This window comes from Lepidochelys kempii, chromosome 2, assembly GCF_965140265.1.
Source record: "Lepidochelys kempii isolate rLepKem1 chromosome 2, rLepKem1.hap2, whole genome shotgun sequence".
In the NCBI taxonomy this organism is placed as follows: domain Eukaryota; kingdom Metazoa; phylum Chordata; order Testudines; family Cheloniidae; genus Lepidochelys; species Lepidochelys kempii.
Window position 1 is genome coordinate 184531729 of NC_133257.1, and position 14033 is coordinate 184545761.

Genomic DNA, 14033 nt, shown 5'->3' on the forward strand with positions numbered 1-14033 from the left:
AAATTAAGCATGTACCTAAGTGTTGGATTAGAGCAATAATAATTATGTCGAGAAAGAAGGCAATATCCAGTAATAAAGCTTCTTGAATCTCATGTTTTTCTAGTCTAAAGCTGTGGTTTTAGACCATTGATTTTGGTCACAATTGCATATCATATTATCCTCTGACAATACAAAGAAAGAGATAATTAAAACATAGTATGAGTGAGCTCTTAGTTCTACAAACAGCATTAAAGCCTTATTCTTGCTCTCTTTTGAAGTCAGTGGGGAAAGGCTTACTGACTGCAGGAGTAGCAGAATCGGGTCCTGAATGTCCACCATTAACAGGAGGAATCCAAGGGAGAAATAAGTACTCTGACACACAGATTAGCCATTAAGACATGATCTTCTGTTCACGTAAAAACTTAAGAGGAAAAATACTTTATTAAAAAGAAGTCATGATCAGTAATAAAATTAAGTCTTCAGTGCAAGAGGTATATCAAAGCAACAGAGACTGTAATGTTCATACAAAAAAAAGACTTGTGACTGGTTCATTGGTTGAAGCTATGAGTCTACTCAAGAAAGGTGATTATTTTAACGCTTAGGTTACGATGCTTTTGTTCTTAATTTTGCTATCATAAATGTAAATATGCAAGAGGAACCTGCTAAGAAACTATTGCTGCTAGGAGAGTTTTCAGAGAAACTTTGCCTCTCCCCCCATGTTTAGCTTTAATAGTGGTATTTCATTAACTTGATTTTATTTATTTGGTTGTAAATGTTTTTATTACATAAGATTGGTTCACCAGTTCATCCTTATTTAGCAACACACTTTAGCACATACTTATGTCTTATTGAAGTCAGTTGGTCTTAAGTACAAGTTCCATACCACCTTGTGCTTAAGTGCTTTGTTGAATTGGGGCCTGAATAGGAAATGGCCATAGTGTGTTTTTTTGTCATGCCTTTAGGAAAAGAAAGTTTCAATCTTATATCCTTTTGAACAATTTATTGTTTTTTCTTTTAAAATAGGTTTTGCAGATGATAAAGACTTTGAAAATGAAGGACAGGATGAAATGGCAGCCTTTGAAGAACTATTCCCTAAGAAGTCTTCAAGAAAAAAGGGAAAACGTAGAAAATAATAATTTTTAAAGTATGCAGATAGCTTTTCACCCTGAACCACTGTAATTTCGGAATAAAATTGTTAAAGGCTTTAAAAGATAAAATATAACGGGATAGGGACAGCAAGGGGGAAAATGTGAAAAATACCAGCAAAGATTTTTACTTCTGATTGTTTTTAATCCTTTGTGGGGGAACAGTGACCTATCTGCTTGTAGTTATTTTATATATTTATGTACTGTTTTAAAAATTAAACTGTGACAGGACAAACTTTAGGCAGAACCAAATGGGCAACTCAAAAGTGACAAACGCCAGCATGTAACTTAGGTCATGTCTACACTAGCAAGCTTACAGTGGCACCGATGCAGCTGTAAAATCGCTCGTGTGGCTGCTTTATGCCGATGGGCTAGAGCTCTCCTGTCAGCATAATTGAACCACTGCCGATCAGCAGCAGCTATGTTGGCGGGAAAGTGTCTCCCACCGACATACAGCTGTCTGTACCGGTGTTTGTCAGTGTAACTTACGTTGCTCAGAGGGATGGGTTTTTTACATTCCTGAGTGACATAAGTTAAACCGACAAAAGTGCTAGTGTAGACATAGCCTTATGAATTAGAAATGAGCCAGTGGAAAGAATAGCACTTTTCTGCCTCTACGCAGGGGTATTTCCCCACTTATTCCTTTTCCTGCTTTTAATTTGCATCTTTACCATCCTGCTAAGCTCCTTTTTTGTCCTCTCCCCCCCACCCCCACCCTGCGGAGGATTTTAATATCTTTTTTTGGACTGTCAAAGACCACTTGTCCCTGGAGGACATGGTTTCAAACAGCCATTGTGAACTAGCCAGCCACTGAGCGCTCCCATGTTTGGAGGAACTTAAATCTTCTTGGGGGAACTTGCAATATCTCTTCTACTTAATTCCAGAGTCAGGAATGGTAAGTACAGAGAGTTCTAAACACATTTGTGTGTGTGTGTGTATTCTGTCACCATTGTATACATCTCTAATTAGATATGGACAAGAAGTCTTTTTTCTATTTGTTCTTGGTTTGATTATGCTCTGTACATATAAAAACATATGATGATTCTTTAAAGTTAAAGATTGTTTATACATTTTACTTATTTTATAGGCTTGACTTGCCAAAAAAAAATCTTTACGTGTAGTACATTTTATAAAACCAACAAGATTGATGTTGTAGCCTGATGTCTCATTTTTTTAAATTGCTGTGCAAGGGCCATATAGGACTGCTCACATGCAAAAGAGCTGCAGGATTTGGGCCGACATGCAGAATGTGTAGTGCTGCTCACCACCACTGCAGTTTCTGGCAGGTCACATCTCCATTATATTATTTTAGGATGTTTTTGTATTTTTAATGAATGTGTTACTATGTGGCTGAGATACTTAGTTTTGAAAAGGTAGCTATTTTGTTTTCACATATCAAATTGTTTTAGTCATTACCAGACCCGTCAAGAGAAATTTGGGGCCCTGATGCACAGTGTTCATGAACCCTCTCCCATTCCACTTTGTTTACAGAGACATTAGAGTTTTTTGCAGGGTGGGCACTGACCTTGGGGGCCCTGATACAGTTGTCCCTCTGTTTTTTCCCATCACCCACCCTGGTAGCTACCCACACATTTTTCTCTGGGCCCCTGGTCCCATTGTTTTGGAAATTGGATGCACTGCATTGCTAAAAGCAAAACATCAGTGTGGACCTGTGCAGTATGGGCAGCAATAATATCCATCTGTCAAGTACCAACCACCCATCCATCACAAGAAGAAAAAATGATTATCCAATGGCATTTTCAACGTGCTCTATTAAATGAGTGGATCGGTCTCATTTTGATTTTTCCCAGGTGGTGTCCACATCCCATCAGACAGTATCATAGTTGGCAACTTGGGTATGGTCATGAAAACTGATCTACTCGCTCTGTTCTAAGCGTGGTACATCCAGGTGAAGGTGCCGTAGTGGTGGAGTTGGGAGAAAATCTGTCATTGCCTGTACCCTGCGTGCTCCTTCTTTAGCTTCCAGGGCTGTAAATCTGGTTAGTGCAAGTGCACAGCTAGTAACCTTAAAGGGTGTTTTGTTTTCTTCTTCGCTCCCCCATCCCTGCCAAACAAACAGGAATATTAACATTTTAAAGCCTATATTCCTGAAACATTGAAGTCAAGTGTTTAAATACTCTTGAGTCAAAGAATAAAAAAGGTAAAATACTCAGTAAATTCTCAGCCTTTCTTGGCTATTTTGCACATACTGCATGTTGAAATTTCAGTCAGTGAATTTTTTTGAAATGTGTACTTTAAGATTTTGGTTTTTGTTGTTAATTGTAAACTATAAATATACAGGAGGGTCATGCAAACATTACTCCAAGAACCTTAACTGTTGAATTTCTTGACTTGTGTTTAAATTCTTGACTTTAATGTTAGCTAAACAGTTTTTTTGTATTTTAGTTACATTTCATATTTGAAAAGCCCTTCACATTGATATTAAGTTATTACATATATAGTGGCCTTCACTTTAGTGAAAAAGTCATTCATTTAGGTGTTTTTTCCCATAAAAAGCATTGAAAAACAAGTGAAATTACTGTAAGAGACCAAAAAGTTGACACAAATATAACAAAAGCAAAAACTTAAGCTTCAAAGCCAAATTTAGAACTTCATCCATAGTCCCCTTGTGCAGGGACTTCAGATTCCTTGTGTAGATCCATCTATGCAAAAGAAATTACCAGTAAATGCTAATGAATCCACACAAAAAGTCTGACTCCAGTTTTGGGTCAGAGTTGCTGGATGGAACCTGTCTCCGCAGTGAGCTGAATTCAAACCGCTCCTTAAAGTCTCTGAAGTACACATTCAGATTTCAAAACCCCCACTCACACTCCCACACAACCCTGCCTACAAATTCAGGAGTGTCTGGATCCAGAGTTTGGCTCCACTCAAATAGAGACAGGAAATCTGGGTCCGAAGATCAAATCTCGGTGCTTGGCTTGAGCCTATGTTTGGTGTGCATAAATTCTTCCCCTCCCACCGCCATTCTCTTTGAATAAAAAAACCCTCTGTTCATGAACCCTATCCTAATGTGTGATTAATGCATTGAAGTTACAGTTCATCCAAATCTCTCTCGATTTATTTGATTATTTAGTGTAATGTTCCTGCATCTCAGGGCCCGGGGCGTCCCCTTTGGCAGTGGAGAATCAGCCTCACGGCTGGTTAGTTTCTCGGAGGTTCTGGCTTGAGGCTGTACAACTGAGCAGATCAACCATCTGTAGCTCAGGCCTGGCTGAGCAAATCAACAGTCAGTGGTTCAGGCCTTCTGGGTTAAGGGTTAGCGCTCATCCAGCCCTGAGTGCGGGTATGGGGACTTGGGTCCATCCTGCTCTACTGGGTCCCAATCCAGGGCCCTAGAAATGACAGGTTATCTCATCACCAGGTTGACAGGAGGATGGGGTTGTCACCCTCCATAGCTGCTCGTGGGCTCTTCTGGTAGTTTGGCTCCCTAAGAAGGACGACTAACTCCTTCCCTGATCTGGCTCCAACTGAGCTGCGGGGCCCTGTGCTTATGCTTCTTGCCCTGCTCTGCCCCCACCCTTCCTGCCAGGGGGAAGGAGTTGGATTAGCTGAGCCCAACAGGGTGAGTTTAACCTGCTCTGTGCTGGAATGCGGCCACTGTGCTGCATTACATTAGAAATCTACAGTGCTTATGGTGTTGAGTAATGCCTTTGACTCAAAGGAATGAGTAAACTGTAAAACGAGGGCTTTGCTATACACAAGTAACATGTCTCAAAGACCGTCTCTTCAGTTATATATATTGTGCCTCAATACTGGATACAAGCTGTCACACTGATCCACTCACCTCTGCCTTAAAAGACTTCCCAAAACCCCCAAACTTGACTTCATCTCCTTAGTGATATAAAGCTACATCTGACTGAAAAGGAAGAAGAGACAATTCCTGCTGTTGGAAGAAAGATCCCTGGTCCAACTATATGAAAGATGTAAAGTAACTGCCTCTCCAAAATTCAAGCTCCCCAAAGAGAGAAGAAAACCTTATCCTCTTACAGCAGTTCCATACGTCTGGGTGCAGGTTGTGCCCATCCTTCCCATCCTTTTTCACTTTATTCTGGTCTTCTACCCTCCTCTCTGGAAAATATCTTTTAAAATATTTTGTAAGGGCTTGTCTACGGGTTAGTTAGTGCACAGCAAGCTGGGGTATAAATCTGCAGTGCTGCCACGCAATAAGTCGCCTTGTGGACCCTGCTACTGCAGTTTCAAAAAGCAGTGCTTCGAAGCGCACTGTGAAACTTTCAGTGCATGGTAGCAGGATGCACGCAGCAGGCTACATTAATACCTTGGCTTGCCGCACACAAAGTCTCCATGTGGACAAGCCCTCGGGTTCTGTTCAAAACTATATTACTACTACTAATTTGCTTTTATAGGCCCTAAACTAGCATAAAGTTTCAGCAGGTGCTTAATTTTAAGCATTTGAGTTGTCTTATTCAGTGCTTTTCATTTTCATCAAATATTATCTCCATATTATGAAGAACTGAGGCCACAAGAAGTTAAGTGGCTTGCCCAAGGTCACAGTGATTCTGTGGGAGAGCTACTAATGGATCTCTCAAGTTCACGCTTTTTCAAAGATCTAATTCTCCATCTAAGAGATGAATGCTTTAGCTACACTCAGAAAAACAGACTGTATCCAACAGAAGCCTATGTTGTAATATCTGACTGCATCATTATCAAGGTGAAAAGAAGGGTTTTTTTTTACTTCTCACTGAAAATGTCAGTGGGAGGAAATGGCAATAAAACAGATTTTATTTCCATATATCATAAAAGATTCCCCCCTACTAGTAAATCATAGAATCATAGAATATCAGGGTTGGAAGGGACCCCAGAAGGTCATCTAGTCCAACCCCCTGCTCAAAGCAGGACCAATTCCCAGTTAAATCATCCCAGCCAGGGCTTTGTCAAGCCTGACCTTAAAAACCTCTAAGGAAGGAGATTCTACCACCTCCCTAGGTAACGCATTCCAGTGTTTCACCACCCTCTTAGTGAAAAAGTTTTTCCTAATATCCAATCTAAACCTCCCCCACTGCAACTTGAGACCATTACTCCTCGTTCTGTCATCTGCTACCATTGAGAACAGTCTAGAGCCATCCTCTTTGGAACCCCCTTTCAGGTAGTTGAAAGCAGCTATCAAATCCCCCCTCATTCTTCTCTTCTGCAGGCTAAACAATCCCAGCTCCCTCAGCCTCTCCTCATAACTCATGTGTTCCAGTCCCCTAATCATTTTTGTTGCCCTTCGCTGGACTCTCTCCAATTTATTCACATCCTTCTTGAAGTGTGGGGCCCAAAACTGGACACAGTACTCCAGATGAGGCCTCACCAATGTCGAATAGAGGGGAACGATCACGTCCCTCGATCTGCTCGCTATGCCCCTACTTATACATCCCAAAATGCCATTGGCCTTCTTGGCAACAAGGGCACACTGCTGACTCATATCCAGCTTCTCGTCCACTGTCACCCCTAGGTCCTTTTCCGCAGAACTGCTGCCTAGCCATTCGGTCCCTAGTCTGTAGCTGTGCATTGGGTTCTTCCGTCCTAAGTGCAGGACCCTGCACTTATCCTTATTGAACCTCATCAGATTCCTTTTGGCCCAATCTTCCAATTGGTCTAGGTCCTTCTGTATCCTATCCCTCCCCTCCAGCGTATCTACCACTCCTCCCTTTGATCTTTGATGTTACTTATTCAAAAGCATTTTGAAGCACATTTTTCTTAAGGAAGAGCACTACAAAGCTCTCCTGCAAAGACACTCTCTGTGTACGTGGAACCTGAGGTATAATCTGACCCCTTACCTTTTCCGTTAGTACCTACACATCTGCACTTGGACTTCACAAAATACATCACTGTCTGGCACTGTAATGGATCTACAGCATCTCATATGTTCAGGCTTTAATTTCATTTATAAAATTTTTGGAAAATCCCTTAATACAATGTTGCACAGCACCTACACGTCTCTACTTGGTTGATTGTTTTTGGTACCATGGATCCTCGTGGATACTGCATTTGAGGCTGGATAAATAGTACCCCTGTGATCAACATGGATTTGCAAATAAAAAAATGGGATTTACATCTTTCACTTGTGGGGGGGGGAGGGTTTATCTATTTTTCTTATGGGCTTGAGAAATACAGTTTAAGCATCTTCCACATGCCAGCTAAGGGACAATATGAGTGGCTGAAAGATCTTCCAGAAGTGCTAGCTTTTGAGGTTAACTCCAGCAAGTACTACTGAATATTTGGCTGGCTTCACATAAATAAGGATGGCAGATACAGAATGCACTCTTTGGTGAGGTGAGCATGGGTGGCTTGGATCAGCAGCAGAGAGGTGGTTTGCTCAGGTTTAACGAGTCTCAAATTCAGCAACCCTTGAAAGGAAATGTCCTGCTCCTAGATCTCAGGGTTGATTAGCTGGATGTAAGGATAGTAGATCTGTTTATCTTAACTCTGAGGGTAAGACACAAAGGATCCATGTCTGTCCTGTTGCAGACTGCAAGAATAGTTGAATATAAGACCTTAAAGACACTTAAATTAGGACACTAGTTAGGGAAGTAGGCATTAACTTGCTAGAAATTAAATTGTTCTGCCTTTTCTACACTTCATTTAAAGCCTTCCCTGTATTTATTTCCAAGGACTGTTTCTTCGATATGCTATTCTATTTACTTTTGAAAGTCTGGTTTGCTTTTACTCTGTAACTATACTCAGGCCAACATTGTCAAAAGTGGGTGTCTAAAGTAAGGCATGGCCCAATACAACTGGCCTGATTTTTCAGACAGGCTGAGCACCTGCATCTCTGATTACAAAGAAATACTCAGCCCCTTTAATAGTCATGCCATTAACTTGGGTGCCTGACTTTAGGCACCCGTGTTTGAAATGATGGGACTTAAATATCTGTATATCTATATCTTGTGATTTCTTTATCTCTGAAGCAGTAACAGACTAAGTTGGGGGGAGAATCTAAAAGCAAAAGTGACTAGCTCCAAGCCACACTACTAACAATCTTAAACTTGGTCTACACACACAGTTGCACTGGTTTAACTAAAGGTTAAAATGATTTCGTTAAAGCATGTCCACAAAGTAGCAATGATTTAATTGGTTTAGCTTAATTTGGTTATTCTTTGGCACATGACCGGTCTCCTGAAGTCCCGTCCCTGGAGCCTGCTGCCCAAACCCCTCCCCCTAAGGGAAAAACTCACCTTGCTCCTGCAGCATTGTGCCCCACCTCTCTCCAGAAGCGGTGCAGGGCGGTGCATCTAAGAGCAACAAGGAGGGACGAGGAGGGGCCGATGCTTTTTCCCTTATCACCGCCTAGGAGACTGCTGTGGCTGCACGAAAAGCCTCTGATGGCCACATTTGAGAAATGTTGTTCTAAATGTTGTTAGACTATAACACATCTCTATGCTTTTATGTGGGTGGGATTGTGGTCATGTGGTTAGAGCTGGGGTCTAGGCAGGAGGACTTCAGAGGAAGAGGGGGAGTTTTATTCCTGATTCACTTTGTCAGTTTAGGTAATTGTTTAACATATTAATAACAGTGCCTAGAAGGCCCAGCCAGTGTCAGGTCCCGTTCAAACACACATTGTCCCAAAGAGTTTAGAATCTAAACAGACAAGAAAGCCAGTGCATGAGACATGGAGGGGTGAAGCTACTTGCCCATAAGTTACTCGCAGAGCCAGGAATAGAACCCAGCTCTACTAACTCCCAGTCCAGTGCTCTAGCTACTAGATCTTACTACCATGCCTGCCTGTAGCTTACTTTTCCTTTCCATAAAAGGAAGATATAAATACTGACTTCAGAGGAGAGGGTGCAACTCAATTTTTTCGAAGATGTTGAAATTCCAGGATGATTGGTGCCATGCAAGTAAAAACTAAAGCATTTGTGTATAAATCAATATAATATGTTAGCTGCAAGGTTGTATTGACTTGTATTGTGTTTACCATGCAAAGACAAAACATTTAACTGCTTGTGTTAGTGATTCATTCAGAATGGAATCTGTCTTCCATGGTTCCAGGATTAAACATAGTGACATTTCAGAAAGATCCACTCTGAGTAATTACCAGAATCCCTTGGCTGGAAGCCTGCATAAGGAACTGAGGGAACAAAGCAGAAGTGAATTCATAAGTGGAAAAAAAAGACTTAGCCTTTCATCCATTCGGCCTGTTTCTGTAAATAACTTCCCTTGGCAAATCTTATTAGTTTATTTTGACCCTGTCACTCTGGATCTGTCTCTGCTGTTCAAGATGATAGCCACAAGATTAAATACAGGACAATAGGAAGGAATTTCCCAGTATGCTGGGTCCCCAGATTGCTAGCGCCTTGTTGCTAGCTTGCGTACAGGAAGTGTTTTACATTTAAAAACCAGAATAAAAGTGTGGTGTGATGACAAGATTACATAACGGGCATCATCCCCACAAATGCAGGAAAGCTGTAACAGCAATTCATAAATTGTGTTCTGTAGGAGTCTTGCTGTAATGGGGAAGAAGATATTGTATGTTCTTTATGTGAGATATTCTTAGCTTTGGGAACTAAAAACAGTTACATGTTCTTGAAGGTGATACGAAGAGAGTAAAAAAAGATTTTTTTTTGTGCCCACCCCCCTTTTGCTGCTTTTGTCAAAAGTTGCTTTTTATTTTTTGTAAGTTCTTTTTTGGGGGTGGAGAGAGGTGGTGTGTGTGTGTGTGTGTGTGTGTGTGTGTGTGTTAGCTTAGAAATATTAACTCTTTCCTGTTTTGCAGGGGAGCCCCCTTGGAGAACCCAGAGACATGGGTTGGGAACTCTTAGCCCTCAGCCTGAAAGGGTGGGAGTTTATTCTTTAACGAAAAGGGCTTTTCTGCATCCTGACATTTGCTCACCATACAGACTAGTCGGATTGTGCCTCTCTGTACAAATATCAGAGCCAGCTCAGACTTGACCCTAGCTCCAGAGCTGGCCTTCCACTTGCCCACCAGAAAACACTTCCAAAGCTGTAGAACATACTGAATTCCTAGTAGTAGTAAGCTTTGGTATATAACATAAGTTGTACCTTCTGACTGGTGGAGGAAAAGGAATGCCAATCCCCACAGTCCTGGCACAACAGCAGAGAGACAAGCAGAGCCCATTTAATCTAGGTTGAAGAGAGATCAGTCGGGGGAGTACATTCTCCCAGTTGTTTGTCAAGAGTTTGAATTAAATACAAGTTAACAATAACACACAACGGTTTTCCTGGGGGAAAAACACCACTTCCCTTGTCCATTAATCAGAGCTAGAGTTTTGTTTCCCACTTTTTTCTTCCTACACAGACCAATAAAATGCGATTCTCTAGGTAAAGATCTGTTATTAATTAATGTTTCTTCTAACATGAGTCTTTGCTGCATTATAAATACAGCCACAATGGGAGATAAGAGGGACTAGTAGATGAGGGACTAGTCAAATTGATACAACTCCAAATTTTACAAAACTTCCAGTGTTTTGGAAGATCTCTCCACTCAATATTCAGAGGGGAGGGAGAAGTTAGAAATTTTTTTCAGCAATAGAACTCCTTCATCTTCTCTCCTTTTATTCTGACTAGCTTTGTGCCTTCCCTTTCCCTTTAAAGATGATTCTGAAATACAACCTTCAGATGTGGATCTGAACAGTGGTTGGAGTCAGACTCTTGTGGTTCTGTTTTAGTCATTTCTGGCTGCAAGTTTCCCTGGGCCTAGTAATGTCAACCTAAGGGTTCAAAAACCATGAGCTGAGTGAGGGTCCCCAAAATCATAACCTTGGATTAAAAATCATGAGTTTAAAAAAAAGAAGTGTTAGGTCTTTTTATTTTCCTTCTTGTTTGAGTTTTTAGGGATACACTTTGGTCACATTTTTCTAAACTTTTCTGCACAGCCATTAGGGTTGGAATGAAACTTTTTTTTTTTTTTTAGGCTCAGCTCCTGAAGACATGCAATTGCTTGAGAATTTCCGTTTTACTTAAAAAGAAAAACACCCACCAGGTATTGCAAGACTTGTGATTAAACCTCGAAATTTGGCAACATTTAGCCTGTCTATTCTGGACTACTTGTAAGAGGTGAGGAAAAGGGGAGAAAAAAAATTCTGAGCTATGGGCTGTCCCCTGCTCTCCTCCATCTCTCTAAGGAAGGAGGGTGACTGGTAATGAATGCCATCTGGATTTTCCAGCAGACCTTACTCATCATCTAATAGAATCTATGGTAGGCCCCTTTGTCTTACATGTGTATTAACCAAGAAGCAAATGTGATGTCGCATTTTATGATTTTAAATTAGGCACTTGGAAAGTGGGTGTGCGTGGAGGAGGGAGTAGGATCCTCCCGTAAAGAGCACTCTCATTTTTTGCCAGACAACATTTTTGCAGGAAATAAAACCTCTGTCTTCAACAGATGGAGGAGAGGTGGGGGTGGGTGGGTGGATGAGTTGAAATGTATAGCTCATAACTTCTCTTTGTTCATGCCTTCTGCTGCAAGAGAGGGTTTATGATATAGTCAATAACAGTGAGTTTCAGTCCAACCAGGTCAAGAACGGAAATGTAACTCTCCATACTTACATAGAGGCTTTCCTCCATGGATCTCAAAGTGCTCTGCAAACAGTAGTCAACTAAAAGTGGGAAGGTGTTGATTATCCCCAATTTACAGATGGAGAAACTCAGGAACAGAAAGACTGCGATATGCTCTAGGATCACACAGGGCTATTCAATGACAAACCAAGGAATAGAGCCCAAGGCCCTATTGTAAGTTCTCTAACTACTGGACCATACTCCACCTGTGTGATTGCTCACACTCAAATTGGCTCCCTATTCTTAACATCAATTAATCTTTATGCTCCTTAGTTAGACTTCTCTGGCAGGAGCAGTCTCTAAAATTTCCAGTTTGTGAGCAGATCACTTGGCCCTTTTATTACAAATGAAGGCTTTAAAGTAGGATTGTCAAATGGTTAAAAAAAACTAATCGCACGATTAATCACGCTGTTAGAATACCATTTATATAAATATTTTTGGATGTTTTCTACATTTTCAAATATTGATTTCAATTACAGCACAGAATACAAAGTGTACAGTGCTCACTTTATATTTACTTCTGATTACAAGTATTTGCACTGTAAAAAAACAAAAGAAATAGTATTTTTCAATTCCCCTAATACAAGTACTGTAGTGAAATCTCTTTATTGTGAAAGTTGAACTTACAAATGTAGAATTATGTAAAAAAACCCTCATTCAAAAATAAAACAATGTAAAATTTTAGAACCTGCAAGTCCACTCAGTTCCACTTCTTGTTCAGGCAATTGCTCAGACAAACAAGTTTGTTTACTTTTGCAGGAGCTAATGCTGCCCACATCTTGTTTACCATGTCACCTGAAAGTGAGAACTGGCATTTGCATGGCACCATTGTAGCCAGCATCGCAAGATATTTACGTGCCAGATGCGCTAAAGATTCATATGTCCCTTCCTGCTTCAACCACCATTCCTGGGGACATGCGTCCATGCTGCTGATGGGCTCTGCTTGATAATGATCCAAAGCAGTGCAGACTGAAGCATGTTCATTTTCATCATCTGAGTCCAGATGTCACCAGCAGAAGGTTCATTTTCGTTTTGGTGGCTCGGGTTCTGTAGTGTTGCTCTTTTAAAACTTCTGAAAGCATGCTCCACACCTTGTCCCTCTCAGATTTTGAAAGGCACTTCAGATTCTTAAACTTTGGCTCGAGTGCTGTAGGTATCTTTAGATATTTCACATTGGTACCTTCTTTGTGTTTTGTCAACCCTGCAGTGAAAGTGTTGTTAAAATGAACATGTGCTGGGTCATCATCCGAGACTGCTACAACATGAAATATATGGCAGAATGTGGGTGAAACAGAGCAGGGGACATACAATTCTTCCCCAAGGAGTTCAGTCACAAATTTAATTGACATATTGTTTTTTAATGAGCGTCATCAGCATGGAAGCATGTCCTCTTGAATGGTGGCCAAAGCATGAAGGGGCATACAAATGTTTAGCATATCTGGCACGTAAATACTTTGCAATGTCAGCTACAAAAGTGACATGCAAATGCCTGTTCTCATTTTCAGGTGACATTGTAAACAAGAAAAGGGCAGCATTATCTCCTGTAAATGTAAACAAACTTGTTTGTCTTCGTGATTGGCTGAACAAGAAGTAGGACTGATTGGACTTGTAGGCTCTGAAATTTTACATTGTTTTGTTTTTGAGTGCAGTTACGTAACAAAAAAAATCTACATTTGTAAATTGCACGTTCACAACAAAGAGATTGCACTACAGTACTTGTACGAGGTGAATTGAAAAATACTATTTCTTTTATCATTTTTACAGTGCAAATATTTGTAATAAGAAATAATATACACTTTGATTTCAGTTACAACACAGAACACAATATATATGAAAATGTAGAAGAACATCCAAAATATTTAATAAATTTCAACTGGTATTCTATTTTTTAACAGTGCGATTAAAATTGTGATTAATTTTTGTGAGTTAACTGCGATTAATTGACAGCCCTACTTTAAAGTATTCCTGAAAGTGAAACTATAGAAATTCCTGCCTCGGGATAGGGGAAGACTGGGGCTTAGTTTTCAGTGGGAGATTCACCGAGCGATGGAAAATACTATTCACATCAGCACAGGGCACAGTTCAGATCAGGCTGCTATTTAACTTTTCAATCCAAAATGAAACTGAGTGGGTGCATGTCTAAAATGATGATTCTCCCCCCTCAGCACTTGCCTTCAGGGACAAAAAATGTCTCTGATCATTTATTGCAGTGCAGATTAAGTAATTTTCCACACTTCCTTCACAAAGAGCTACTATTTTAAAGACCTGGGGCCAACTTCCCTACTGACATTACACAGTTGTTCATGTTCCAGACCTTTTGGAAATCCTTAAATTAAAACACTGAGACTCAAATGCTATGAGCTACACAAA

At 40.6% G+C, this 14033-nt stretch overlaps 1 protein-coding gene across 9 annotated transcripts in view; it reads left to right on the forward strand.

Annotated features, from left to right (window-relative positions):
- The window catches only part of TRANK1 (tetratricopeptide repeat and ankyrin repeat containing 1), a 92844-nt gene extending 90597 nt beyond the window's left edge, over window positions 1-2247 (forward strand). For all 9 annotated transcript variants that reach the window (XM_073332986.1, XM_073332989.1, XM_073332988.1 and 6 more), the window contains one exon: window positions 1003-2247. In XM_073332986.1, the coding sequence (XP_073189087.1) occupies window positions 1003-1112 (110 nt within the window). In that variant the 3' untranslated portion in view covers window positions 1113-2247. The remainder of the gene's footprint in view (window positions 1-1002) is intronic.
- Window positions 2248-14033: the final 11786 nt, after the last annotated feature.